Raw genomic sequence first — 26,445 nt, forward strand, 5'->3', positions numbered from 1 at the left:
ATATACTAGCAGAGTAAACGACATATTCCCATTGAGGTTTAGCGAGATCTAAAGTTGATACCTCCTAATTGCATTTATTTTAGATCTTCACCGTTAAACTAACACCGTTAGTGACTATTGAAAATAATCAAAAACGGTGAATGAGGTCTGCAAGTGAAAGTATGGATTTTTTAGAGGAGATTGTGGGAAGTCCAACGGTGGTCTTGGAAATGATTTTGGAGTTCAGAATCAATTGGAAAAAACCAAAAACCATCGGCTTGAATGTTGCTAACGTGAGCCTTTTTTTGCTAACATGAGCCATTTTTGGCCAAAGAAAGCGCCAGCACACTTTTGCATGCTAACGTGTGTCTCACTACAGTTAAAAATTGAGAATATATTAAAATAAAAGAAATGGCATCTAGAATAAATGAAATTAGAGATATCAACTTGAAATTCCGCTAAACCTCGGATGGTAATATGTCGTTTTCTCTATACTAGCACGACGAATTTAGACAAACAAAACAAAGGAGGGCTGGAGAAAAACAAGAAGGTCTGAACAATTAAAATCTAAAACATGCATTTTCATGAAACACTTATAAAAGAACAAAATTTGAGTGGCAGATTCATACCGATCCAGCCCAAAAATTCCCATAGCCACCATAATAATTTCCTAGCATTGGACCAAGATGGGCCATATTGTTTACCATTGTATGTTGGGCAGGACAGGATACGCCAGCACAATGGACCACAATTTTTTCCGATTTCCAGTACCCATACCAGTGACATTTGATAAGATCGACATTACAAAAGCATAATGTGCAACATCAACATCAGACGGTTACGGCAGTGTGATTTGGTTCTATGATCTCATCACTTCCCTCTAATCACAGTTGTGATTATGATCATTGGATTCATTTGATCATATGTGGTTATTCGGTATGATCTAAATTTAATTAGTTTGTTAATTATTAAGAATTTGTAATTGGGATTCATGTATTGGGTCTAATCACTAATTGCACACATCAACTTTGATTAAAAAGGTTTTTCCTTTGTTTATTGCTGAGATCATCTTCTTCTTTTTTTGATATTATTTAAATCAATCTTTCGCTTTAATTGATTATTTTCTATCTCTATCTCTTTTCTTTTGACTATATTTTATCACTTTTCATTTTTCTTAACCCAAAAGTAATAGACCATAACAAAAGAAACTCACAGTGATTGACAAAGAACAAATTAGCCCAAGGAATTTTTTAATAAAATAATACGTCTCATTATTGAAGATTAAATACTGAAATATTAAAGATATACTTAAAAGTTAAAATATTAAATATTAATGGGTGCTGAGTAATCAACTGGTATGCACAAACTGATTTGAACACCTCAGTAAAAAAAATAAAAAGATTTTTATTTAACGGGACGAAGAATATATGATAAACTAGATTAAAATATGATTTTATAAACAATGAGATTTACATTTTTAACAAACCAAAAATACATTTATTTTTGGGGACACATAAGAGCTAGATTTAAGAGATAAATTAAACTTAACATAAATGGGTAATTAGCAATGACAAAGGAGTGAAGGACTATTCCATCAATTATCTATCTTTGAGACGATTAAATTGACTTAAAATGTTGGAATATTCATAATATCTCAAATGAACATATATCAAGTGGAAATGGATTTGTGCATTGGAGAGTTGTATTTCTTGTGGACAGAATTGCAGGGGGGGTGGAGGGATTGGATACGTGACGTTATACGACTGTACTTGTTTTGATTAAATGAAAGGGCCATCTGGGTCGGGAGGCGGTGGTCCCTTGAGGTGATACGCATGAAATGGACTACCACTTCCATCCTGTCTCTTCCTGATGTAGCCAATAAAATGGAGGGTTGCAGAGAGCTAGCGGCCTATCACTGGGACCTGAGTGATTTTAAAGGCCAACTCATTCAGTTAGCCTTAGTCCCTTCAATAATTTAATATGAAAAAAGAAAGGGTGATTAATTGGGTTGGGGCCACCCCACCTGCACTTAATCCTATGAAAAGCGACATCTGAAATGGCTCCAGGCGCCTCCCCTTCGGGTTTTCCATGTCTCTTTTTCTCCATTGTCATTTCAATCAAAATTAATGTTATTAATAAATGTTAATGCCTTTTTCTCACCCAAAAATAATAATGTAATGGCACATTTTTTTACTCGTAGATTTTTAAAAAATCATTTTATTATTTAAATTTATATTTTAATAATAAATAAGAAATAAATTTGATCTAAATTATTAAGATTTTTTATGAAAGAAGATAAAAAGTTGGATTTTAGTAATTAGAATTAATCAGAATTTAACTTAGGAGGAGTGATTGTATAAACTCTAATCGTTTGATTGTCGATAATTAATGATGGATCTAGCCTCTTTGAGGGTAGGCTTGGGTCTACGCTCATATGTTTAAAAAAAAATTATTAATATATAGGCTCACAAAAAAGTGCAATTAATATATATACCCAGGTTTACTCTCAGATTTTTTTAAAATGAGAACTATTATACATATATCCAGGCCTATAAAAAACTTGTTATTAATATATATATATTTCAAACCCACATCATATTAAAAGCTTAAAACTCTCTTAATTCTTTTTCTCCACGGCTTCACCTGTTTTTTATGATTTTATCCCTAAAAGTTTTTAATCTCTCATCCTTTCTTTCTCTTTCTCATGCTATTTGCTCTTAAAATTTTTGAAGACTAAAATTATTAAAACTTTTATTACTCAAAGTGCTACAATTAACTCTATTTTCTGTTATATCAGTTTTAGGTATGTGTATCGCTTATTTTAATTTAGTTTATTTTAGAGTTGAATCATGCTTATTTTTTTGAGATTTTCATTCTAATTTAAGAGAAAAAGACATAGATCTTGTGAGTTTATTATATGTTTTGTGTTTAAGAATGTTCCTGTTTTTCCAAATTAAAATATTAACTGTATTTTAAAGGATGTTATTCTTCATCCTTTACCCTCCATTTTCCTACATTTCAAACGTCACCGTTCAGTTACTCAAAATTATTAAAAAAATTTGAGTTATTATTTATGTTTATACCAAGAAAATTTCCTTTTTTTTTTTATTAATTCATATTAAAAGTCAACGCAATATTGACTTAATTTAAGTTTTGGTTGACATTTACTCAAAATTTTACTTCTTATAAACTTATTCAAGTAGGAAAGTGTTATGATATTACCGTTGGAGAAACTAGATTATACATTGAAAGAAGTGTCTTGAGATATTCCTTTAATAAAGATGATGCTAGAAATGGTCATTAAGTTTCTCTAATCAGTTATCTCCTGATCGCCCATCACAGTCAACACTTGAACCGTCCCAATTGGTGAGTGCTTGCCTATATGTAATGAAAACTGTGGTGATGTGGCTTACATTGGCCACGGTGGAATCAGCCTTTTATAAAGAAGTCACCTTTTATAAAGAAATCAAAGATGGTCTGTGCGACAGTCGTTTTTCTCCTTGAATCAGTTTTCAATTCGTGTCATTTGATCTATTTCTCTTGCAACAACTTTATTCTCATCCTCACCTCATTGGAAGCATGAATATGAAGAAGATCTACCCTTTGTTCATCTCAAGGCTGTGGAGAAATTCAAGACAAGCGGAGGTCGATCCTGAGGAGTGTTTGTGTTTATAATAGGGTAGGCTGGTGAAGGAAATGAGCAACTCTCGTAGAGAAATCTAGGGTCTAATTTTGGATGTGTTATTTTCTTGTACTCTCTATTTCAATTCTTTTTCATACTGTTTGAAATCAGGATTAATAATCTCCTATTGTGAGCCTTGAAGAGTGAATGTAAGTACTTACGAACCACTATAAATCTATTATGGCTGTCTTTTTTTTTTTTTTTTTTTTTTTGAGTCTTTCTTTCTTCTTTTTTATTTTTATGCCTTGATTGAATATTCAGGATGTTCAGATTATTCAGAGTTGTTTGATATCCAATTCATCACTTGTAATTCAATCAAGCAACTCAGTAGACCCTGGTATTCTAACAAAACAAAGAAATTGACCTCTAGTATTGCCTGGAAATATGATAAATAAATTATTATAGAGGGAAAAAAGGAGAAGTGCCAAGATGAAACTGTATTTAATGCCGCCTTAGTTGACTAGTACACCAAGGTGAGAAAGGGACCTAATCTAGCTATTTTCGCCGCTGTAGAGACTTAATAATCCTAATCAACTTGGAGTCAACGAAAATAGATAAGGTCATCATAAGGATGGATAGTGGAAATCAAATCCTGTATGTTCAATTTTTATGATCTGTTTATGAATACAAATAACAGCTAAAAGAAAACAAACTACAGTGAATATTACACAAACTAAATTTTGTACAGATGATTAAGTTTTAGGATCAGTGGAGAGAAGACAAACATGACCTGTCTCGAGTGCTTCCCTTTGAATCAAATACTTTCTAAGACACCTTCTTTCTTGATCCAGCCTTCTCTACACCCTTTGTGAGCCCACATTTCAACGTCTACAAGAGCCTCCAGCCTCTCCAAATGTGGCCATTCATCAAATATAGTTTTAGCCACCATCTTCACAGCCTGTGTAGCAATCCCTTTGCCCCAGTAATTCGAGGCCAAAACATATCCAAGCTCACCTCTACACTATCATGACCGGATTTTGGCGTGACTGTGATAGCACCAATTGGCCTGTTGTTGATGCAAATTGCCCTGAACGATGGATGGGTTGCAACTTTGTCTTTGATAAAGCTCACGCCTTCTTCTTTGCTAGGGTAAGGTCCCATCTGCAAAAGCGAGCAACTTTACCATCACTGCCCACCCATGAAATCGTCGATGTCTGAAAGATCTAACAACCTGAGAGAGATATCAGAGAATTTAGGGTCGCCTTCATTTTCATATGTTTGGAGGATTTTTCCTCCATTTATGCTTTTAACCAGGACTGTTTAACAAAGCTTGATGAGTACTGTAGTACAAAATATGAGAAGAAAGTATAGCATTTATTACATATGGAATTAAGATAGAAAATTGGGGTAAACTTTGCCTTGATTGGAGTGAGGACAAGGAATTAGAAAACGCCAAAACTTTTTAACATTTATAGCCGCCTTAGCTGACTATTTCAACAGGAATTTTCCACTTCATACAATAGTTAAATTCAGCTTGGAGTTTCCATCTCATTGCAATTCTGTTGCAGCCTGTTTCAATGGACCATCAAGAATTTCCCCGTCCATTCAAGCTCTCCGATGTTGATGATTTCCTGAAATGGGCTAGTGACGATAGAGTGACACGCTATCTCAGATGGAACACAATTCTTCCAGAGAAGAAGCATTAAATATCTTGACAAAGTTGCTATACCCCACCCTTGCGTCGGTCCATATGTTTGGATGACCGTTCGATTGGCTACATTTCAATCAAACAAGAAGCAGGTGATGAGATGCAGAGCCCACGTAGGATATGCATTGGCGGCAGAGTACTGGGGTCAAGGGGTAGTCACGGTAGCATTAAATGGCTGTTTCTAAAGTGTTTGAGGAAATTCCGATTTGGTGAGTTGCAGGTAGAGGTAGAAAATAAAGGGTCTCAAAGGGTACTAGAAAAAGTTGGGTTCTTAAAGAAGGTTTGTTAAGGAAGTACGGTTTCTGCAAAGGCGAAATTAGAGACATGTTTGTGTATGGCTTCCTTTATACCGATAAGTTAGTGAGAGCTCTTTATCTTATGGCTCAAATCACATAAAACTTGTTTCGTCAGTTCCCTTGATGATATAACAAAACCCCAGCTAGCTGAAGCCGAGTTAAACAACAAATGAGCAGACAAATGCCAGCAGGTTGTGCCTTCCGCGCTGTGATGTATCTGTTAAGAACAGAACATGTAGGTCTTGATTTAAACATTCTTAGTTCTTTAGCTTTTCGTGTTCTTCTGAGTTGTAATTATTTTAGTCTGATTCTTGACCATGGATGTGTGCGTACTGCGTACTACACATTTGGGCCACGTTTCCTTTCTAGAACTGATTCAATGTACTCAATCACACATATCTCTGTACATGAATCATACTTGATGATGTCTGTTATTGTGGTGGTCGTAAAATGGCCTAACATGATACGAGCAGAGTAAACGCATATTCCCATTGAGTTTAGCGAGATCTAAAGTTGATACCTCCTAATTGCATTTATTTTAGATCTTCACCGTTAAACTAACACCGTTAGGACTATGAAAATAATCAAAAACGGTGATGAGGTCTGCAAGTGAAAGTATGATTTTTTGAGGAGATTGTGGGAAGTCCACGGTGGTCTTGGAATGATTTTGGAGTTCAAATCAATTGGAAAAAACCAAAAACCATCGGCTTGAATGTTGCTAACGTGAGCCTTTTTTTGCTAACATGAGCCATTTTTGGCCAAAGAAAGCGCCGCACACACTTTTGCATGCTAACGTGTGTCTCACTACGTTAAAATTGAGAATATATTAAAATAAAAGAAATGGCATCTAGATAAATGAAATTAGAGATATCAACTTGAAATTCCGCTAAACCTCGGATGGTATATGTCGTTTTCTCTATACTAGCACGACGAATTTAGACAAACAAAACAAAGGAGGGCTGGAGAAAAACAAGAGGTCTGAACAATAAATCTAAACATGCATTTTCATGAAACACTATAAAAACAAATTGAGTGGCATTCTACCGATCCAGCCCAAAAATTCCCATAGCCACCATAATAATTTCCTAGCATTGGACCAGATGGGCCATATTGTTTACCATTGTATGTTGGGCAGGGGAAAAAAATGATTAAACTTAAAGTCACAACAATCTCAAACTAACCCTAAAAAAGTATAATAACTAAAATAGATTATTATGCAATCAATTTGTTAATTTTATCTGTTAATACTCAACTTTTAATCATTTATATTTTTTTAAAATTTTGTGATACTATTTATGTGCTTACTCTTGCGTCTTACACCCTTGATGTAGCATAAGATTCCAAGATTCAAATTAGGTGTCATTTAACCATGAGTTGTAATCTAGCTGGTAACTGGATTTTCAATGGACAAACTTTACCGATAATGTCAAGGGTTCGAATCTCACTGGACGCAGTTTGTGGCCAGGGGCTTTACCTGAACCTCGATCGGTAATTAGTCTCAATCCCCCTTGTGGCCAGGGGCATTTACCCGAGCCCCGATCGAGAACTAGTCTCAAACCTTCAGGTTTGGGGACATCTCCACAATGAAAACTTGGAACTTAATGCAACATAAAATTAAGATGTGATGCTATTAGGTCCATTATCTCCACCATCAAGACTTGCCTTACACGACATAAGATTCTCAGTATATTAAACTAAGTTAATGACTTTTTCCCACCCAAATAATCGTTTAATGACACTTTTCCACCCACAGACTTTTAAAATGCTACTTTACTATCCAAATTTATATTTTAACGGTGAACAGAGAGCAAACTCGATTCAGGCTATTAAGACTTTAGAAGATGGAAGGCCGATGAGTCTTTTGGTGGTAGAATGTTGGATTTTGGTGGTTGGGATTGAACAGAATTTGACTTGAGAGGGGCAGTTACGCAAACCCTAATCGTTCGATTGCCGATGATTGGTGAGATTGGCGGGAATAAGGCTTGAGGGGTTTTAGTGAGTGATGATCGGGGAAGAAAATGGTGGTGGTGTGGGGTTGCAACCATGTTGGAATCAGAAAAGAAATATAAATTTGAATAATAAAATGGTATTTTAAAAGTCTGTAAGTGAAAAAGTGTCATTAAACCATTATTTGGATGGAAAAAATTTATTTACTTATATTTAACTAGAGGTTTATTACAATTTACTTTCACAATTATACCTTAGTCCAAATAAGATATAAACCTAAATATATGATTTGAACAATCTGTCATTAGAAGAGAGCTATATTCTTAAGTGAAAAATGAAGCATGGTCCATCTTATTTTTTCTCTCATAATCTTAACACTCACTCACCAAATACCCAGAATTGGTTTTGTCTTCACTACCTCTATCTCATAACTAGCACTAGAAAAGAGTTTAGGAGACAATTATGAGTGCCAAAATTAAAGAAAGTTGAAGTAACCCTGTACAAATATCTTAACCGTTCAAATTATTGTGTACTAGCATTAAAAAAAATAAATAAATAAAAAGGGTTAATTATATTGGATAATTGAAAGATGCCCATCTTGATATTCAACTAAATATTCCTTTTCAAATCATAGACATGGCCATATATACTCAATCAATTCACCAGGAAACACAGCATTAACTCATACAATTAATCAAATTCTGGGATCAGTAGAAAGAAGACTAAACATGACCATATCTCTAGTTTTTCCCTTTAGAAGACAATACTTTCTGAGAACACCTTCTCGCATGAATCCAGCCTTCTGCAGCACCTTCTGTGACCCAACATTTTCAACATCTACCAGAGCCTCAAGTCTCTCCAAATGTGGCCACTCATCAAATATAATATCAACCACCATCTTCACAGCCCTTGTTACAATTCCTTTGCCCCAATACTTTGACCCCAGAACATACCCAATTTCACCTCTGCATTTGTCGTTGCCTGAAAATGGTGTCACTGATATAGCCCCAATCGGCCTGTTATTTAAGCAAATTGCCTTGAACCACTTGTGGGGTATAACGACGTGGTTAATATACTCTATGCCTTCTTCTTTGTGACTGAAAGGTCCATAACTGGTGAAACTAGTCACTTTATCATCACTAGCCCACACCATGAAATCATCGATGTCTGATAGCTCCAATGGCCTCAGAGAGATCTGCGAGAATTCGCTCTGCCCTTCTTTTACCTCTGATTCCAAAGATTGTTCCTCCATGTCCACTCTACTTTCCCTGAATGTATGGCTAAATGGTTGAATAGATCACAAGACAAGAAAATTTTTCATCTGAGAAATTAAGCAGAATGGGAAAAGAGATGTAAAGTTCTTGCATTTATAAATATATATTTAAGGAATAGTATATATCAATGCGGCCATATTTGGGCCCGGGGGTTCAATTTTTTAATACGTGGTGTACATTGAATTATGAATATATTAATCGGACAAAAATGCCAAGGAGAAAAAGATGCTTCTGTAATGGCCGCCACTGTTGACCATAAGTCAATAATACAGGAAGTTAAGGTCAGGGACAGGAACAAGAACAATCATCGTGATAGCTGATAGGCTTAGAAGTATTATTTATCCATGAGTGTTTTGGCTTCAAGTTAGGTTGAAAATTAATAAAGAACAAGATATCTCCCAAAGGACCGTGGAGAAAACTAGATTATACATTGAAAGAAGTGTCTTGAGATATTCCTTTAATAAAGATGATGCTAGAAATGGTCATTAAGTTTCTCTTAATCAGTTAATCTCCTGATCGCCCATCACAGTCAACACTTGAACCGTCCCAATTGGTGAGTGCTTGCCTATATGTAATGAAAACTGTGGTGATGTGGCTTACATTGGCCACGGTGGAATCAGCCTTTTATAAAGAAGTCAACCTTTTTTATAAAGAAATCAAAGATGGTCTGTGCGACAGTCGTTTTCTCCTTGAATCAGTTTCAATTCGTGTCATTTGATCTATTTCTCTTGCAACAACTTTATTCTCATCCTCACCTCATTGGAAGCATGAATATGAAGAGATTCTAAACTTGTTCATCTCAAGGCTGTGGAGAAATTCAAGACAAGCGGAGGGCGATCTGAGAGGAGTGTTTGTGTTTATAATAGGGTAGGCTGGTGAAGGAAATGAGCAACTCTCGTAGAGAAATCTAGGGTCTTAATTTTGGATGTGTTATTTCTTGTACTCTCTATTTCAATTCTTTTTCATACTGTTTGAAATCATGATTAATAATATACCTATTGAGCGCTTGAAGAGTGAATGTAAGCTACTTAACCGAACCACTATAAATCTATATGGTTGCTTTTTGTTTTTTTTTTTTTTTGAGCTTTCTTTCTTTCTTTTTTATTTTTATGCCTTGATTGAATGATTCAGGATGTTCAGATTATTCAGAGTTGTTTGATTATCCAATTCATCACTTGTTAATTCAATCAAGACAACTCAGTAGACCCTGGTATTCTAACAAAAACAATAAGAAATTGACCTCTAGTAATTGTCCTGGAAATATGATAAATAAATTATTATAGAGGGAAAAAAGGAGAAGTGCCAAGATGAAACTGTATTTAATGCCGCCTTAGTTGACTAGTACACCAAGGTGAGAAAGGGACCTAATCTAGCTATTTTCGCCGCTGTAGAGACTTAATAATCCTAATCAACTTGGAGTCAACGAAAATAGATAAGGTCATCATAAGGATGGATAGTGGAAATTCACATCCTGTATGTTCAATTTTTATGATCTGTTTATGAATACAAATAACAGCTAAAAGAAAACAAACTACAGTGAATATTACACAAACTAAATTTTGTACAGATGATTAAGTTTTAGGATCAGTGGAGAGAAGACTAAACATGACCATGTCTCGAGTGCTTCCCTTTTGAATCAAATACTTTCTAAGAACACCTTCTTTCTTGAATCCAGCCTTCTCTAGCACCCTTTGTGAGCCCACATTTTCAACGTCTACAAGAGCCTCCAGCCTCTCCAAATGTGGCCATTCATCAAATATAGTTTTAGCCACCATCTTCACAGCCTGTGTAGCAATCCCTTTGCCCCAGTAATTCGAGGCCAAAACATATCCAAGCTCACCTCTACACTTATCATGACCGGATTTTGGCGTGACTGTGATAGCACCAATTGGCCTGTTGTTGATGCAAATTGCCCTGAACGATGGATGGGTTGCAACTTTGTCTTTGATAAAGCTCATGCCTTCTTCTTTGCTAGTGTAAGGTTCCCATCTGCAAAAGCGAGCAACTTTACCATCACTAGCCCACACCATGAAATCGTCGATGTCTGAAAGATCTAACAACCTGAGAGAGATATCAGAGAATTTAGGGTCGCCTTCATTTTCATATGGTTTGGAGGATTTTTCCTCCATTTATGCTTTTAACCAAGACTGTTTAACAAAGCTTAATGAGTACCGTAGTACAAAATATGAGAAGAAAGATATAGCATTTATTAACATATGGAATTAAGATAGAATGAGAAATGTTAACTTATAATTGGGGTAAACGTTGCCTTGATTGGAGTGAGGAGCAAGGAATTAGAAAACGCCAAAACTGTTTTAACATATTTATAGCCGCCTTAGCTGACTATTTCAACAGGAATTTTCCACTTCATACAATAGTTAAATTCAGCTTGGAGTATCCATCTCATTGCAATTCTGTTGCAGCCTGTTTCAATGGACCCATCAAGAATTTCCCTCCGTCCATTCAAGCTCTCCGATGTTGATGATTTCCTGAAATGGGCTAGTGACGATAGAGTGACACGCTATCTCAGATGGAACACAATTACTTCCAGAGAAGAAGCATTAAATTATCTTGACAAAGTTGCTATACCCCACCCTTGGCGTCGGTCCATATGTTTGGATGACCGTTCGATTGGCTACATTTCAATCAAACAAGAAGCAGGTGATGATAGATGCAGAGCCCACGTAGGATATGCATTGGCGGCAGAGTACTGGGGTCAAGGGGTAGTCACGGTAGCATTGAAAATGGCTGTTTCTAAAGTGTTTGAGGAAATTCCAGATTTGGTGAGATTGCAGGCTCTGGTAGAGGTAGAAAATAAAGGGTCTCAAAGGGTACTAGAAAAAGTTGGGTTCTTGAAAGAAGGTTTGTTAAGGAAGTACGGTTTCTGCAAAGGCGAAATTAGAGACATGTTTGTGTATGGCTTCATTTATACCGATAAGGTTATGTGAGAGCTCTTTATCTTATGGCTCAAATCACATAAAACTTGGTTTCGTCAGTTCCCTTGATGATTAGTAACAAAACCCCAGCTAGCTGAAGCCGAGTTAAACAACAAATGAGCAGACAAATGCCAACAGGTTGTGTCCTTCCTCGCTGTGATGGTATCTGTTAAGAACAGAACATGTAGGTCTATGATTTAAACATTCTTAATTCTTTTAGCTTTTCGTGTTCTGAGTGTAATTATTTTAGTCTGATTCTTGACCATAGATGTGTGCGTACTGCGTACAACAAATTTTTGGCCCACGTTTCCTTTCTAGAACTGATTCAATGTACTCAATCAACACATATTCTCTGTACATGAATCATACTTGATGATGTCTTGTTATTGTGGTGGTCGTAAGAATGGCCCAACATGATATACTAGCGAGGGTAAACGGCATATTCCCATCGAGGTTTAGCAAAATCTCAAGTTGATACCTCCTACTTGCATTTATTTCAGATTCTCATTCTTACACTAACACTATTAGTGACTACTGAAGGTGGTCAAAAACGGTGAATGAGATCCATAAATAAAAGTATAGGTTTTTTAGAGGAGATTGTAGGGAGTCCAATAGTGGTCTTGGAAGTGATTTTGGACTTTGAAATCAGTTGAAAAAAACCAAAAACCATCGGCTTGGATGCTACTAACGTGAGCCTCTTTTTGCTAACATGAGTCCTTCTTAGCCAAAGAAAGCGCCAGCACACTTTTGCATGCTAACATGCGTCTCACTATAGTGAAAAGTTAAGAATATGTTAAAATAAATGAAATGGCATCTAAAATAAATGGAATCAGGGATATCAACTTGGAATTTCGCTAAACCTCGGGTGGTAATATGTCGTTTTCTCTATACTAGCACGACGAATTTAGACAAACAAAACAAAGGAGGGCTGGAGAAAAACAAGGTGGTCTGAACAATTAAAATCTAAAGCATGCATTTTCATGAAACATTTATTTTAGCATATTTTCAACTTTTCACTATAGTGGTAGATTCATACCGATCCAGCCCAAAAATTCCCACAGCCACAATAATCATTTCCTAGCATTGGACCAAGATGGGCCATATTGTTTACCATTGTATGTTGGGCAGGACAGGATACGCCAGCACAATGGACCACAATTTTTTCCGATTTCCAGTACCCATACCAGTGACATTTGATAAGATCGACATTACAAAAGCATAATGTGCAACATCAACATCAGACGGTTACGGCAGTGTGATTTGGTTCTATGATCTCATCACTTCCCTCTAATCACAGTTGTGATTATGATCATTGGATTCATTTGATCATATGTGGTTATTCGGTATGATCTAAATTTAATTAGTTTGTTAATTATTAAGAATTTGTAATTGGGATTCATGTATTGGGTCTAATCACTAATTGCACACATCAACTTTGATTAAAAAGGTTTTTCCTTTGTTTATTGCTGAGATCATCTTCTTCTTTTTTTGATATTATTTAAATCAATCTTTCGCTTTAATTGATTATTTTCTATCTCTATCTCTTTTCTTTTGACTATATTTTATCACTTTTCATTTTTCTTAACCCAAATGTAATAGACCATAACAAAAGAAACTCACAGTGATTGACAAAGAACAAATTAGCCCAAGGAATTTTTTAATAAAATAATACATCTCATTATTGAAGATTAAATACTGAAATTTTAAATATTAAAGATATACATACTTAAAAGTAAAAATATTAAATATTAATGGGTGGTGAGTAATCAACTAAGACTCTTGAATGTATTACTCAAAATATCTCAAATTCAATTCTCCTCGGCTCCTAATAAGAGTTGTCATTAGAGGCTTTCTTGATCCTTAATTTAAGGGTCCTAAAAGATTAGTTGAGGTACGCGTAAACTGGCCTAAACACTTCGGTAAGAAAAAAAATGATTTTTATATCACATATTTTGATTATAAACAATGAGATTTACTTTTTTAACAAACCAAAAATACATTTATTTTAGGGGACACATAAGAGCTAGATTTAAGAGATAAATTGAACTTAACATAAATGGGTCATTAGCAATGACAAAGGAGTGAAGGACTATTCCATCAATTATCTATCTTTGAGACGATTAAATTGACTTAAAATGTTGGAATATTCATAATATATCAAGTGGAAACGGATTTGTGCATTGGAGAGTTGTATTTCTTGTGGACAGAATTGCAGGGGGGGCTGGGATTGGATACGTGACGTTATACGACCGTACTTGTTTTGATTAAATGAAAGGGTCATCTGGGTGAGGAGGCGGTGGTCCCTTGAGGTGATACGCAGAAATGGACTACCACTTCCATCCTGTCTCTTCCTGATGTAGCCAATAAAATGGAGGGTTGCAGAGAGCCAGCGGCCTATCACTGGGACCTGAGTGATTTTAAAGGCCAACTCATTCAGTTAGCCTTAGTCTCTTCAATAATTTAATATGAAAAAAGAAAGGGTGATTAATTGGGTTGGGGCCACCCCACCTGCACTTAATCCTATGAAAAGCGACTCCAGGCGCCTCCCCTTCGGGTTTTCCATGTCTCTTTTTCTCCATTGTCATTTCAATTAAAATTAATATTATTAATAAATGTTAATGACTTTTTCCCACCCAAAAATGATAATGTAATGGCATTTTTTTACTCGTGGATTTTTTAAAATATCATTTTGTTATTTAAATTTATATTTTAATAATAAATACGAAATTTGATCTAAATTATTAAGATTTTTTAAGGAGGAAGGTAAGAGGTTGGATTTTAGTGATTAAAATTGATTAGAATTTGACTTAAGAAAAGTGACTGTATAAACCCTAATCGTTCAATTATCGATAATTAATAACGGATCTAGCCCCTTTAAAGGTAGACTCAGGCCTACGCTCATATGTTTTTTTTTTTAAATTATTAATATATAAGCCCACAAAAAAGTGTCATTAATATATATAGGCAGGTTTACTCTCAGATTTTTTGCAAATGAGAACTATTATACATATATCCAAGCTTATAAAAAACTTGTTATTAATATATATATTTCAAATCCATATCATATTAAAAGTTTAAAACTCTCTTCACTCTTCTTCTCCACGACTCCACCTGTTTTTTATGATTTTATCCCTAAAATTTTTTACTCTCTCATCCTTTCTTTCTCTTTCTCATATTATTCACTCTTAAAACTTTTGAAGACTAAAATTATTGAAACTTGCATTACTCAAAGTGCTACAATTAACTTTATTTTCTGTTATATCAGTTTTATGTATGTGTATTACTTATTTTAATTTAGTTTATTTTAGAGTTGAATCATGCTTATTTTTTTGAGATTTTTCATTATAAGTTGAAAGAAAAAGACATAGATCTTATGAGTTTATTATGTGTTTTGTGTTTAAGAATGTTCCTGTTTTTCCAAATTAAAATATTAACTATATTTTAAAGGATGTTATTCTTCATCTTTTGCCCTCCACTTTCCTATATTTCAAACTTCACCGTTTAGTTGCTCAAAATTATTAAAAAAATTTGAGTTATTATTTATGTTTATACCAAGAAAATTCATTTTTTTTTTTTTATAATTCATATTAAAAGTCAACGCAATATTGACTTAATTTAAGTTTTGGTTGACATTTACTCAAAAAATTACTTCTATAAAACTTATTAAGTAGGAAAGTGTTATGATATTGTATTCTTTTCTTTCATGTTCTTGATATTGTATTTTTTTTTTTTTTACTTAATGTTTGAGATTTTTTAAAGTTTTCTAATTGTTTAGCAAACAATAGCAGAGCTGCGGAGACCCTTCGAATAAAAATTTGGACCTACTATTATCGTGATTAGTGGGGTGACGAGAATAATATTCGAGGAGTTTTGATGAGTGATGATCGAGAAAAGAATAATTGTTTAAAAATGAAGGGTGAAAAATTACCATTAAACCATTATTTGACGGAAAAAAAGTGGTGTATCTAAATAACTCAGATATACAAATTACGGTTAAAACGAAAAAGAAAAAAAAAATATTGACGTGAAATACATTATTTTGCAAGTGGTACGTCATCAAATCCTCTTTATTGTATCAAGAATGTATAAATCCTTGTCAAGAGCAGACGTGGAATGCAAACAATAAATTAGTCAATGGATGTCATTTGATTCAGATTTAAAGAAAATTAATTTGTTTAAAATAAAAAAAAAAACCATCATAGATAGCGACAATACGTTACACCAAAGACTTTCCGGACTGAAGAGTTTATGTAAAAGTATATTGAAGAGCACATGCCACTATCCATAAAATAAAAGCAAATTAAATCCACCACTTTAAAATCAAACAACTGAAACTGAACTCAATTTCGAATCATTCTGTTTACTCCCAACTAGGGTTAAAGTTAAACTCTACTTCAAATCATGTCAACATTACGGTCTTACTCATTTTTTTTTAATTTAATGACCACGATATCTGAGTCAGTTTATATAGACCTTTATTAATTTCCTAAAACTCTGAAACTATCGGTTGGATAAAAGTTTCAGTAACTACCTTTATTTATATCCAATGAGATACTCAAACTCATGACTTACTGAATAATACACCTATTATACCTAAAAAAAAGTAAGATTGACGCAAGACTCAGCCAGTATAAAAAGTCAAAGCTTAGGTAGCTCCGTAGCCAGTCAAAGGCAGCCACGTCATATAATGGCAGGGACGGCATGCTCCTGTCAGGGCAGTGGGTGTGCGTCAGACCAGCCAAGAGCTAGAGTGATTCCACGCGTCTAATCCCTGCACCAAATCGCGTAATTCTCTCTAGAATGTGGGTAATGAGACATAAAGAATGATTTGCATGGATAATCCCACCAACTCATAGATTTAGTAATCATAACCTTAATCCATCCCACTATAAATTAAGAGCTTCTCTCCCATTTGGGGGATTAGCTAATCTCTCAAAATAAAAATAACATTCTCTCTCTCGTATAATCATTTGTAAGTCAGTCCGCTGGACCATTCTTATTAATGCAAAATCAGTGGACGTAGGATTCGCTTCTTTAAGCATCCGAACCACTTTAAACGCTATTCTCTATTGCTCTTTCTTTCTCATTCACGTGTGTCTTCTAGGCCAACTCAATATTTCATACGTGCATTAGATTGATATCAAAATCACATAACAACAACACTCAAGAGTCACAATTAAACCACTTAATCATCTAAAGTTAATTATGGACTTACTGTTACCACCCGTGGCGTAACATAAAGAAAATCAAACTTTGATTTTGCTCACAAAACTTTTGTAATTGTTATGAACCTACCCATTGAGTAGTAATTAATGACTATAAATAACCACGGGGATTGGATGACTAGCCCATTCCAAAAGAATGCACCCACCAATTCAGGACACACAAAACAATTGATTTACTAATTTAATGTTTGCGTCTTGATTTAAGGTTTTGGTCGCTTTTATTAATTAAGATTAAACCAAACCTAGCTAGTTAAAACTAGGGTTTGAGCTAGAGTTTGAAAATATGATTGATGTAAAATAAAATGTCACCATCTTGGTGTAACTATTTGGTATAATATCATTAAAATCGAGGGCCCAAAAGAGATTAGACCCCCTACATAAAGTTAAGTATTTGTATTACTATTTAATTGTAGAGTGCTTTGGGAAATCATAGTTTAAGCAAATTTAAATATGTTAACTATACCCATCAGATTGGTTTGATAGTCAAGAATGATAAACTCTTAAGTTTAAATATTAAGATCATCTATTATAATAATATTCTGATCTACCTAGTCTTTTATATTTAGTGTTTAATGTACTCTATAAATTAGTTGAAGTACGTATAAATTGATCCAAACACTCCGATTACCAAAAAAAAAAAAATATATATATATATATATATATGTGTGTGTGTGTTAATTATAAGGCATAACACTCTAGTTATATATATATATACAAAATTAAAAATGTTAATTAAGAAGCATGAATCATGATTACTCTTTTGTTGCTTTGCTCTCAATAATTGAGATTAATGAATAAATTAAACTAATAGAGACCTATAATGATGGTTTTTAATTCTTTTAACATGTAGTTAAAATACCCAAAAAGGACTTGACATTTCTTCCCAACTTTTTACAAGTCATGGACTGATGGACCTCATTGTTGGAAGTTAGATACATAAAATAAAAGATAATAGGAAAATGCCTATGGGATTGTATTGTTTGATTTGATTCTTCTATATTTGTGCTCCTGTTCTTCAGGATTTTCTTAATTTTATTCTCTATGTGGATTGATTCAACTTTGAAAAAATGTTTATGGTAGACTTTGTTGGTTGGCACACGCTCCTTCACAACACGATATTAACATCCTGAAAAATTGGATAATATTAACCACCACTAATTGATTGAGTGATCACTTGATTATTAATTTGTCTGGAGATTAATTGATGTGTGTGCAAGTTAGTTCAGACTGGTTTAAAAAATTAACTAAATATGAAATATATATACGTTGTTATTGGAAAGTATTAATATTATGTGCCCTTATACTAGAGATTTTTTTATCCTTTCAAAAAAAGGAATTTTATTAGAGGCATTTTTAATAATCTCAATGACATATAATATTTTTCAATAATATTAGGATTTTTTTCATATTGATTTCACATTAATAAATAATATAAATCGTAATTTTACCGTGTAGTTTAGTTTGACTACTAATTATTATTATCAAATAAATGTAGAAGACGTTAATATATATATATATTTTTTTATATATATATAAGAGATGTTGAGATCAGCGTATGTCACTGAAACTGAGCCTATGGGTCTGGGACCTCCGCCTGTCCAGCCCTAGTCAAATACCATTTTAACACAGTGGCAGTTATCATTCCAAGCGGGGCCCTCCAGATTCTCCGTACGTAAATTACCAAAAAGTCCAGCGTCCAAACTCACATTAATACTCTCAGCATGGATAATTGAGACATTTTAGGTGGTAGATAATCTCATAAATTCGCCAATAATTAACTGAAGAGACGAGGACAGAACAATTAAAAATGTAGTAGAGTGGGGTCGAGAGTGCCGGATCATTGAACTGGGAGTTTTAAAAGTGGGACCCAATATGACGTGGTGGATATAGATTATGATTTATGAGTTAACGTTGGGCGCGTGTCATGATTTGATGATGGAGTTGTGCAAGAAAAGAAAAAACAGAAGAATAAGATGACGAAGCTAGAGCTAGCGGGTCCGTGACTTACACTACCACCACTCTTAAATTTGGTAAACCGAAGATCATGGGCCCCGCCACACTTCACTAATTCGATGGACCGCATTTTGCAAACCCTCTTGTGGACCAGTCTGGACCACCGGCTCAACCTTCGCTCCATCTCATAGAAGTTGCAGCCGACTTTTTTGTGTCTTAATTATTAGGGGTTTCCCTCAACCCCTTTAGTTTTAATCAAATCATAAAGTCCCCCTGATATTTTAGAAATAATAAAATTTTTCCTTGATATTCTAGTTAATAAATTTAAATGACAAGTTATATTTAGTTATTTTTAATTATAAATTAACAGTTTTATTAATGAGTTTATTACAATAGTTTAATCCCAAATTATATGGCTTAAGTTTATATTGACTATGCAGTCTTGTAAATCCAAAACAAACGGCGCGGAGTCGAGGCGGAGCCGAGCAGGAGCGAGATTAAACGTCAAAGATTGTAAAAGACGTAGTTGATTTAAGTTTTTTGTACAGTACGGTTTGGTTGGCGAGTCCCGTCAGCTTTTGAGTTTTCAAAAATAAAATAATATTCGCAGCATCCATTGGTGATGAGAGAAAGATCATTTAGCTAGATAGAGAAGAAAGGAAGATAGTGAAAGAGAGAGTCAACCCAGAAATAAAAACTGACGTGAAAAATATTCTGATTAGCTGAGTGAGTGGTGTGAACTGTGATCAAATCAAATCAAAATCAAAACCACTGATTTCCATGCACACGCTTCTTTATAATCACACCAACAGCCCCTCAATCCCACGAGCTACTTGTTTCTCTTTCTCTCTCACACTCTCCATCTCTCTCTGCAACTTACTTGTCTATTTTTTAGGACTCGTTATGAGAAAAAAACTGAATTTGAATAAGTGGGGTTTAGTTAAATAAAGAGCTAAACTAGCGTAATATAAACTTGGCCAATCTTTTTTTGTTTTTCATATATTTTTGGGGAGTTTTTATTAGATGCTCTCGTCTTTTACTCTTGTTTGTATGTGAAGGTTTGGATATTTTTTAGAAAATTATTTTCTTTTATTGAGCTATAGGATCAAATTTGTTTTTGTGTTGGGCGAATGAAAATATTACTGGTAAAAGGACACATAATAAAGATAAAGAAGAGGTGAAAAGCAGAGGGCTTTAACAAAAATACAAAAAACCTTCTTGTTTCTGGTGCCCTTGTTGCTGTGCACTCCGTGCTGATGCATTTGCACGTCTGGTCTCTTGATCATGACTTATGAGACTCTCTTTGCATGTCGGTTCTCTGTCTGAGTGATTCTTCTTGAAAAATTTTGGGAAGAAAGTGCGAGAAAGTCGGGGAAAAAGTAAAGCTTTCTCAGTTTTATTTTCTTTCTTAGTTTAATTTTGCTCGGTACTTAGAAATGGAAGTCAGTGAAATATAATATGGTTGATCTTCTTTTGACTGTACTTCCCAGTCCCACCCATTTGTATCTGATTCTCTAAAACAATAACTCAATAAGCCTTATTAAATTTCTCAACTTTCTAATATATTATATAGTGTGATTCTCTCAAAGGTGGTTTTGTTGTGAATTACAAGAATCAAATCCATGGCTATTTCTTGTTAACAACAGGTAAGTCTCCTTTTTTCTTTCCTCTCTCTCGTTAGTTCATGAAAAGAAAAAAAAATCTTATCTTTAGATAAATTTATTCTTTGTGTTGCAGTGGGGTTGTAAAGTATTTCAGTGTTAATGGCAGACAATGGCTCTCTTCCCTCGCCCACCACCATCACAGATAAGAATAGAAAACCCACTTCATTTCCAAGATTGTTCACTGGTTTAACCAAGAGTTTTTCTGAAACTGAGGCTCATGTGATGAGCCCAACTTCAATTCTTGATATTAGCAAACCATTCTCTGTTCTCAAGAACCCCTTTTGGTCTGAACCCAATCCACACACACCGAGAACCCCGGAACCTGAAGCTAGGCACAAATTGGACTCGAAAGGGATTGGTCTTGGCATTGTTGATGTTCTCGAAGATGTTAAATCAGATTCCAAAGAATCAAAACCTGAGAGCCGAATGGTTCTTTTCGGGTCACAGCTAAAGATCCAAATCCCTCCTCTTGTTCCCTCTCCTCAAGATTCACCTATGTCTCCAGCTGAGTTTGGTATCAAAACTAGAAACTCTCAATTGGGTTCTATTTCCTCTGTGTTATCTCCCACTCCGGCTAAAAAATCAACTTTTGGCTCGGTGAATTCGGGTCTGGAGACTCCAAATTCTCCTCAGGTTTTCACGGGTTGTCTCTCTGCTATTGAGATGGAGCTTTCTGAGGACTACACTTGTGTCATTTCTCACGGGCCAAATCCGAGAACTACTCATATTTTTGACAATTGCATTGTTGAAAGTTGCTGTGGTGTTGTTGGGTTATCTCCTCTGAGAAAAGAAAATAACGGGATCACTGCTTTTGATCAAATAAGCTACCCATCTGAAAGTTTTCTCAGCTTTTGTTACACTTGCAAGAAGAATCTTGGCCAGGGAAAAGACATTTACATGTACAGGTTCGTCTATTTTTTCCTTTTGCTTGGACCAAATAGATGTTCTCTTTCTCATTACCCACCCCTTTTGGTAACATTTGGATTAGAAAGGAAATTTACTTTTGAATTGACAAGTATATAAATTTCATATAATTCAATATTAAGTTTTAATTTCAGATATGTTTCAGTATGTACATGATGATATGAAACTGAACTTAATTAAATGAAAAACTAAAGGAGAATTCGTAATTTGCAGAGGAGAGAAAGCTTTTTGCAGCAGTGAATGCCGTTTCCAGGAGATAATGTGGGAGGAAGAAGGAGATCAATTGGACCCAGTTGATGATGGCTATGGCAATTGCTCATGATAGTTAACAATTTTCTCGATTTCCATCAGCACTCTTCTTTGCTTTAAGATGTCATATAAAGTATGGACCATTGCAGAAAAGTACCAGCTTCTTAACAAGGGTAGTAAAACTCGAGTCATAAATTTCCTGCATCAATCTAAGGCAGAAAATATTGGATAAAGATGGTTCGTAGATACTGATTCTGGATGTGTTAATTTTCCTCCCTTGTTTTGTTACTATTCTATTTTGGGTTCCAGTTTTTCATAATCTCCTTGTAGAGGCAGAGGATACTGAAGTTCTGCTAAAATATTGTAGAGTTGATGATTTTCTTCAAGGGAGTTGGGTTTCATCCACAGTTTTTGTCTCGTAAAGATGTTGTATGAGTGAAGTTTACATTTTACCTTTACCTTATTCTTTTTTAATATATTCCAATCAAGTTATAATAAAGCAAATAACAATAGAGAAGAGTAACTAATGACCTGAATTGAAGTAAGAATCTTTTCTTTTTCTTTTGAATGTTCTCTTCTTCAACTAATCATGTCATTTCATTTTGTCAAGCTTTTATTTAGCGGAACAATGGAGTTGGTTCATTTACTTTAATGCACACTGACGTAAGGCTAATTATCTTGAAGGGAACAACTCCAAACAAATTAGTGAATTATTCAAAGGAATAATTGTGTATTAGTTTATATTATTTTCACTAATCAAACAGAATATAAAATTTCTCCACCCACTAGCCTTCGTTTTCACCAACAAAAAGGTTAAATTCTTGAAAATGAAAGTCAATCAACCTGCTATTAAGATTAACTGGGTATTATTAATGAAGAAGTTGAGAAGAGATATCTGGGAATCAAATAAACATAAAAAACTTGTAGGACAGAGAGGGAGATGAGTGGATTTGCCTACTAAACACGACCCTGCACTGCGGTGGGGGCCTGCACTCTCACTGCATTCAATCAGGAGGGACAACCGGAGAGGTTCTTGGCGCATGGTGGCCAAGAGAGAAACCCGACATGGAATTTATGGAACCTAACCTTGGACCGTTGCCCTCTTAGAATTTGGATTTCTTTTTGTTTTCTTTCCACCGTGGCTTTTTGAGGGCTTTTTCCTGATACAGGCATCTACGTACAGTAGTTCTTCTTCATATGAAAAACATTTGAGAATCCGAAGCCAACTGCTCTTCTTCAATCATTAAAAGTGAATGCAGAGCTAGCTGTAACTCATATACCCCATTGAAGAATGGTTGAAGCTGATATTGGATTTTCTGTGAATTGGTTAATCAAACAGCTGGGAATACCAACTCCTTGTGAGATGATTAAACATTAAATTAGAGATTTTAGAAACGGTTTAAGCCTTTGGATTTTATAGATATATGATGTGGTCATGTAATGTTCATGCTTACACGATGATATTAGCATCATTATCAGGACGGTGATTTATTTAATTTAAAAAATATAAAGCAACTTAACTTTGTCATTTGCGTAATCATCACTTATAACGTCTCCCAACGCTACTGTTGACCAACTCTTAATTGCTGTTCACCAATCACCATATAATTTCAAAGGAAATGATTTTATTTTAAAACTTTTCTTTAATACCCAAAATATCCTTCCAACCTTAATTAGATTTTTTTACACACACATCTCCAATTTCAATTTTAGAATTATATATATATAAAGAAATAAACAAGCAATTATTAAACAAACAATTTCAATGATTGTACGCTCTTCCAAATGTTATTCTGGTTTTCCCAATAAACTTAAAACTAAAAATGCATTTGTTTCAATATTTTCAAAACCATATTCCACTGTATTTATCTTTCAAAATATTAATAATTACCTTTTTCGTAAATATAATCCAATTTTACTTTTTTTTTTTCAAAATATTATTCTAAAAAGTATCAGAATAATAAACCAAACGGACATTGTTGTGCATAAGACTGTAAACGAGCCGAGCCGAGCTTTTGGCTTATCGAGCTCAGCTCGTATACAACAGTGTCGAGCTCGAGCTTGAGCCTGGCGAGCCTCAGAATTGAGACTTGAACTCGAGCTCAGCTCGATCAAACCACCATTTATCCGGGTTTGATCGAGCCAAGTTCCCCTTTTTTATAGTAATCTTCCTGCGTACAACATTTCATATTTACATCCAATGTTGAATTAACCATGACAGTTTCGAACATTACAAAATGCCTATTACCTCACAAAATCAAAAAACAGTTCTGAATATATACAAATAACATTTCCAAGAGTACAAATACAGTCCACCAATCAAAATCACTATCCACTAGTAGTCTGCAGTAGGCCTATCTTCGACAAAAACCACAATTTCCCCCTGCCTATAGAAAATGTTCAATTTAGTAAGTATTTTTTAAGGTAACTATGACAAGAAAAAAATATGTATAATCATGAAACAAAAGCAAAATGAATAAAAGTTTTACCTATGCATGCCTCCTACCACAGCCAAACCATGCACTAAATCCCAGGAACTTACAAGATAGGAAGGTTGATCTCCAACGATTGCTGCTCTTCCTGAAAATGACAAAGGATGATTAATTGAAGTTTAGTTAGTATAAATATAAAGTAATAACTAAATTTAAAAAAAAAACAATATTCAATATAAGTATGTAACCTACTTTACATCCTTTCTTCACCTCATTCAATGTCCTGCTCCAATCACATCCACATAAGAGCATCTCCACTGAGTTAGGAGTCAACGACGATCGGTACATGTCAATAACCCTACTGCTGGAGCTAAAAGTAGACTCAGAAGCAACCGTAATAATAGGAATGGCTAATATGTCACGAGCCATGGTAGACAAGATAGGGAACTTTGTTGAATTAGCCTTCCACCAAGTGAAAGCATCAAACGTCGTAGCGTCCCCAACATATTTATGGAATCCCTCTCTCAGGTAACAGTCTAACTCTGATTTTGTTGGCTCAATCGTCTCAACCACATCCAGAAACTCACTAAAATCATCCCAATCATCCGCCATCTCTACCGCTGCCCCTGACCCCTCACCAACCTCCTGAACTGCACCCCCTGTAGATGCAGAAGCGCGGGCAGCTGTCAATGCTTTACTGGCATCAACATACTCTCTATATATCTCATACAAGACATCTCGAACAACATCCATATTTGCCTGCGATTCAGGCTGAGGATACATCTTAGGGAACGCCCATTCAATTACCCTCATCTTCAGTCTAGGGTCCAAAATAGTAGCCACACCCATCAATAGATTACATTCTCCCCAATATTTGTCAAACTTTTCTTTGATTTTCCAAATCATGGCCTGTATAAACTCATCTCCATCCCGACTCTTCCTTTCCAACATAATTTTTATTGTACAAACTTGTTTTAGAAACTAGTTTGATGTTGGATAATCACTCCCTGATATCAGATTCGACGCACCACTAAACACCTTCAAAATAGAACAATTTTTCTCAACTTTGTCCAAATCCTCCTCCTTGGGACAATAATGATAACTCAAATCTCTCTCCTTCAAACAAGGGAAAACACGCCTAAATTTCATTACCGTTGTCAAAATATTTTATGTTGAATTCCATCGCGTTTTGCAATAAAAAATAAGCTTGCGAAATGGCAATCGATGCTGTTGAACAATCTCTACAAACACCTTTAGTCTACTCTCCGATGAATTGATATACGCCACAGTATCACGGATGTCCTCAATAATGTGTCTAATCTGATAAAGACTATTTTGAACAACCAGGTTCAAGATATGTGCACAACACCTCACATGAAACATCTTGCCCCCACATATGAGCTTTCCCGTAGCTTGAAAATTATCTTTCAACACTTTTACTTCAACATCATTGCTTAAAACATTATCCACTGATATTGTGTAGACCTTAGCTTCAATTCCCCAGACCATAAACACTTGAAAATTGCATCTGCAATGGCAACACCAGCACGGGGAGGAGGGAAATGAATAAAGTTCAACACCCGTCTATTAAACTTCCAATTATCATCAATCCAATGCCCAGTCAAAACCATGTATTCCATCCTCTGGTTGCCTGAATGTCATAGATCTGTGGTCAGACTTATCTTCCTAACACCCTTCAATAGGGTCAGCAACTTCTGCCTCTCACTTTCAAACACTCTCATACAATCATTCTTACAAGTATTAAGGATATCGGAGTCTATTTAGGAATCCTGTGCTTCATCATGTTGTTTAACCCCTCTTCCTCCACAATAGAAAATGGATGCTCATGCATCAGCACCCAATGTGCAATAAACTCCCTCATCTTCAGCATACTGAATTGTAGGGCTGTGCAAAACCGGGTACCCGCTCCGAATTTGGCCAAAAACCGGGTACCCGAAAATTCGAGTACCTCCAAAAATATACCCGCTAACCGAACCGGTTTTAAACTATCCGGTTTCGCGGGTACCCGAAAATTCGAGTAAAAAACCGTGTAACCGATTTTGGTACCCGAATTTTTTATATTGCTTGGTTACAAAATTTTTAAAAAGATTTCAAATATTAATTAACCAAAAAGAAAAAGGTTTTAACATGTAAAAATAGATTGAAATTTTAACAATTTAATTAAGCTCCAAAAGAGCTAATGAGAGAATCTCAAAAAGCCGTAAATTAGCTTAGA

General features: G+C 34.9%; 4 protein-coding genes and 2 pseudogenes across 4 annotated transcripts; 3 read left to right on the forward strand and 3 right to left on the reverse strand.

Moving 5' to 3' along the window:
- Positions 1 to 4,458: 4,458 nt before the first annotated feature.
- LOC116136549 lies at positions 4,459 to 5,153 on the reverse strand (annotated as a pseudogene).
- A 25-nt stretch (positions 5,154 to 5,178) lies between these two features.
- LOC116136550 lies at positions 5,179 to 5,705 on the forward strand (annotated as a pseudogene).
- Positions 5,706 to 8,121: 2,416 nt separating this feature from the next.
- LOC116136652 (uncharacterized N-acetyltransferase p20-like) lies at positions 8,122 to 8,920 on the reverse strand. The gene has a single exon (XM_031422324.1). The coding sequence runs from the start codon at positions 8,802 to 8,804 to the stop codon at positions 8,247 to 8,249; it is 558 nt and encodes a 185-aa protein (XP_031278184.1). The 5' UTR covers positions 8,805 to 8,920; the 3' UTR covers positions 8,122 to 8,246.
- A 1,395-nt stretch (positions 8,921 to 10,315) lies between these two features.
- Positions 10,316 to 11,106, reverse strand: LOC116136630 (uncharacterized N-acetyltransferase p20-like). Its single transcript, XM_031422302.1, has one exon. The coding sequence runs from the start codon at positions 10,953 to 10,955 to the stop codon at positions 10,398 to 10,400; it is 558 nt and encodes a 185-aa protein (XP_031278162.1). The 5' UTR covers positions 10,956 to 11,106; the 3' UTR covers positions 10,316 to 10,397.
- A 66-nt stretch (positions 11,107 to 11,172) lies between these two features.
- On the forward strand, positions 11,173 to 12,954 carry LOC116136631 (uncharacterized N-acetyltransferase p20-like). The gene is made up of 2 exons (XM_031422303.1): positions 11,173 to 11,765; positions 11,839 to 12,954. The coding sequence occupies exons 1-2, from the start codon at positions 11,259 to 11,261 to the stop codon at positions 11,839 to 11,841; spliced, it is 510 nt and encodes a 169-aa protein (XP_031278163.1). The 5' UTR covers positions 11,173 to 11,258; the 3' UTR covers positions 11,842 to 12,954.
- Positions 12,955 to 19,575: 6,621 nt separating this feature from the next.
- LOC116136655 (FCS-Like Zinc finger 8) lies at positions 19,576 to 22,286 on the forward strand. The gene is made up of 3 exons (XM_031422327.1): positions 19,576 to 20,586; positions 20,678 to 21,509; positions 21,742 to 22,286. Exons 2-3 carry the CDS (start codon positions 20,704 to 20,706, stop codon positions 21,848 to 21,850), a joined length of 915 nt encoding a protein of 304 aa, XP_031278187.1. The 5' UTR covers positions 19,576 to 20,586; positions 20,678 to 20,703; the 3' UTR covers positions 21,851 to 22,286.
- Positions 22,287 to 26,445: the final 4,159 nt, after the last annotated feature.

This window comes from Pistacia vera, unplaced genomic scaffold (genome assembly GCF_008641045.1).
Source record: "Pistacia vera cultivar Batoury unplaced genomic scaffold, PisVer_v2 Contig317, whole genome shotgun sequence".
Taxonomy (NCBI): domain Eukaryota; kingdom Viridiplantae; phylum Streptophyta; class Magnoliopsida; order Sapindales; family Anacardiaceae; genus Pistacia; species Pistacia vera.

What these genes read in the sequence shown, in the direction of transcription:
- LOC116136652 (XM_031422324.1), bottom strand. Translation starts at nt 8,804, where the DNA reads ATGGAGGAACAATCTTTGGAATCAGAGGTAAAAGAAGGGCAGAGCGAA.
- LOC116136630 (XM_031422302.1), bottom strand. Translation starts at nt 10,955, where the DNA reads ATGGAGGAAAAATCCTCCAAACCATATGAAAATGAAGGCGACCCTAAA.
- LOC116136631 (XM_031422303.1), top strand. Translation starts at nt 11,259, where the DNA reads ATGGACCCATCAAGAATTTCCCTCCGTCCATTCAAGCTCTCCGATGTT.
- LOC116136655 (XM_031422327.1), top strand. Translation starts at nt 20,704, where the DNA reads ATGGCAGACAATGGCTCTCTTCCCTCGCCCACCACCATCACAGATAAG. An exon ending in AAAGACATTTACATGTACAG is followed by an intron (nt 21,510 to 21,741) that starts GTTCGTCTATTT and finishes CGTAATTTGCAG; the next exon opens with AGGAGAGAAAGCTTTTTGCA.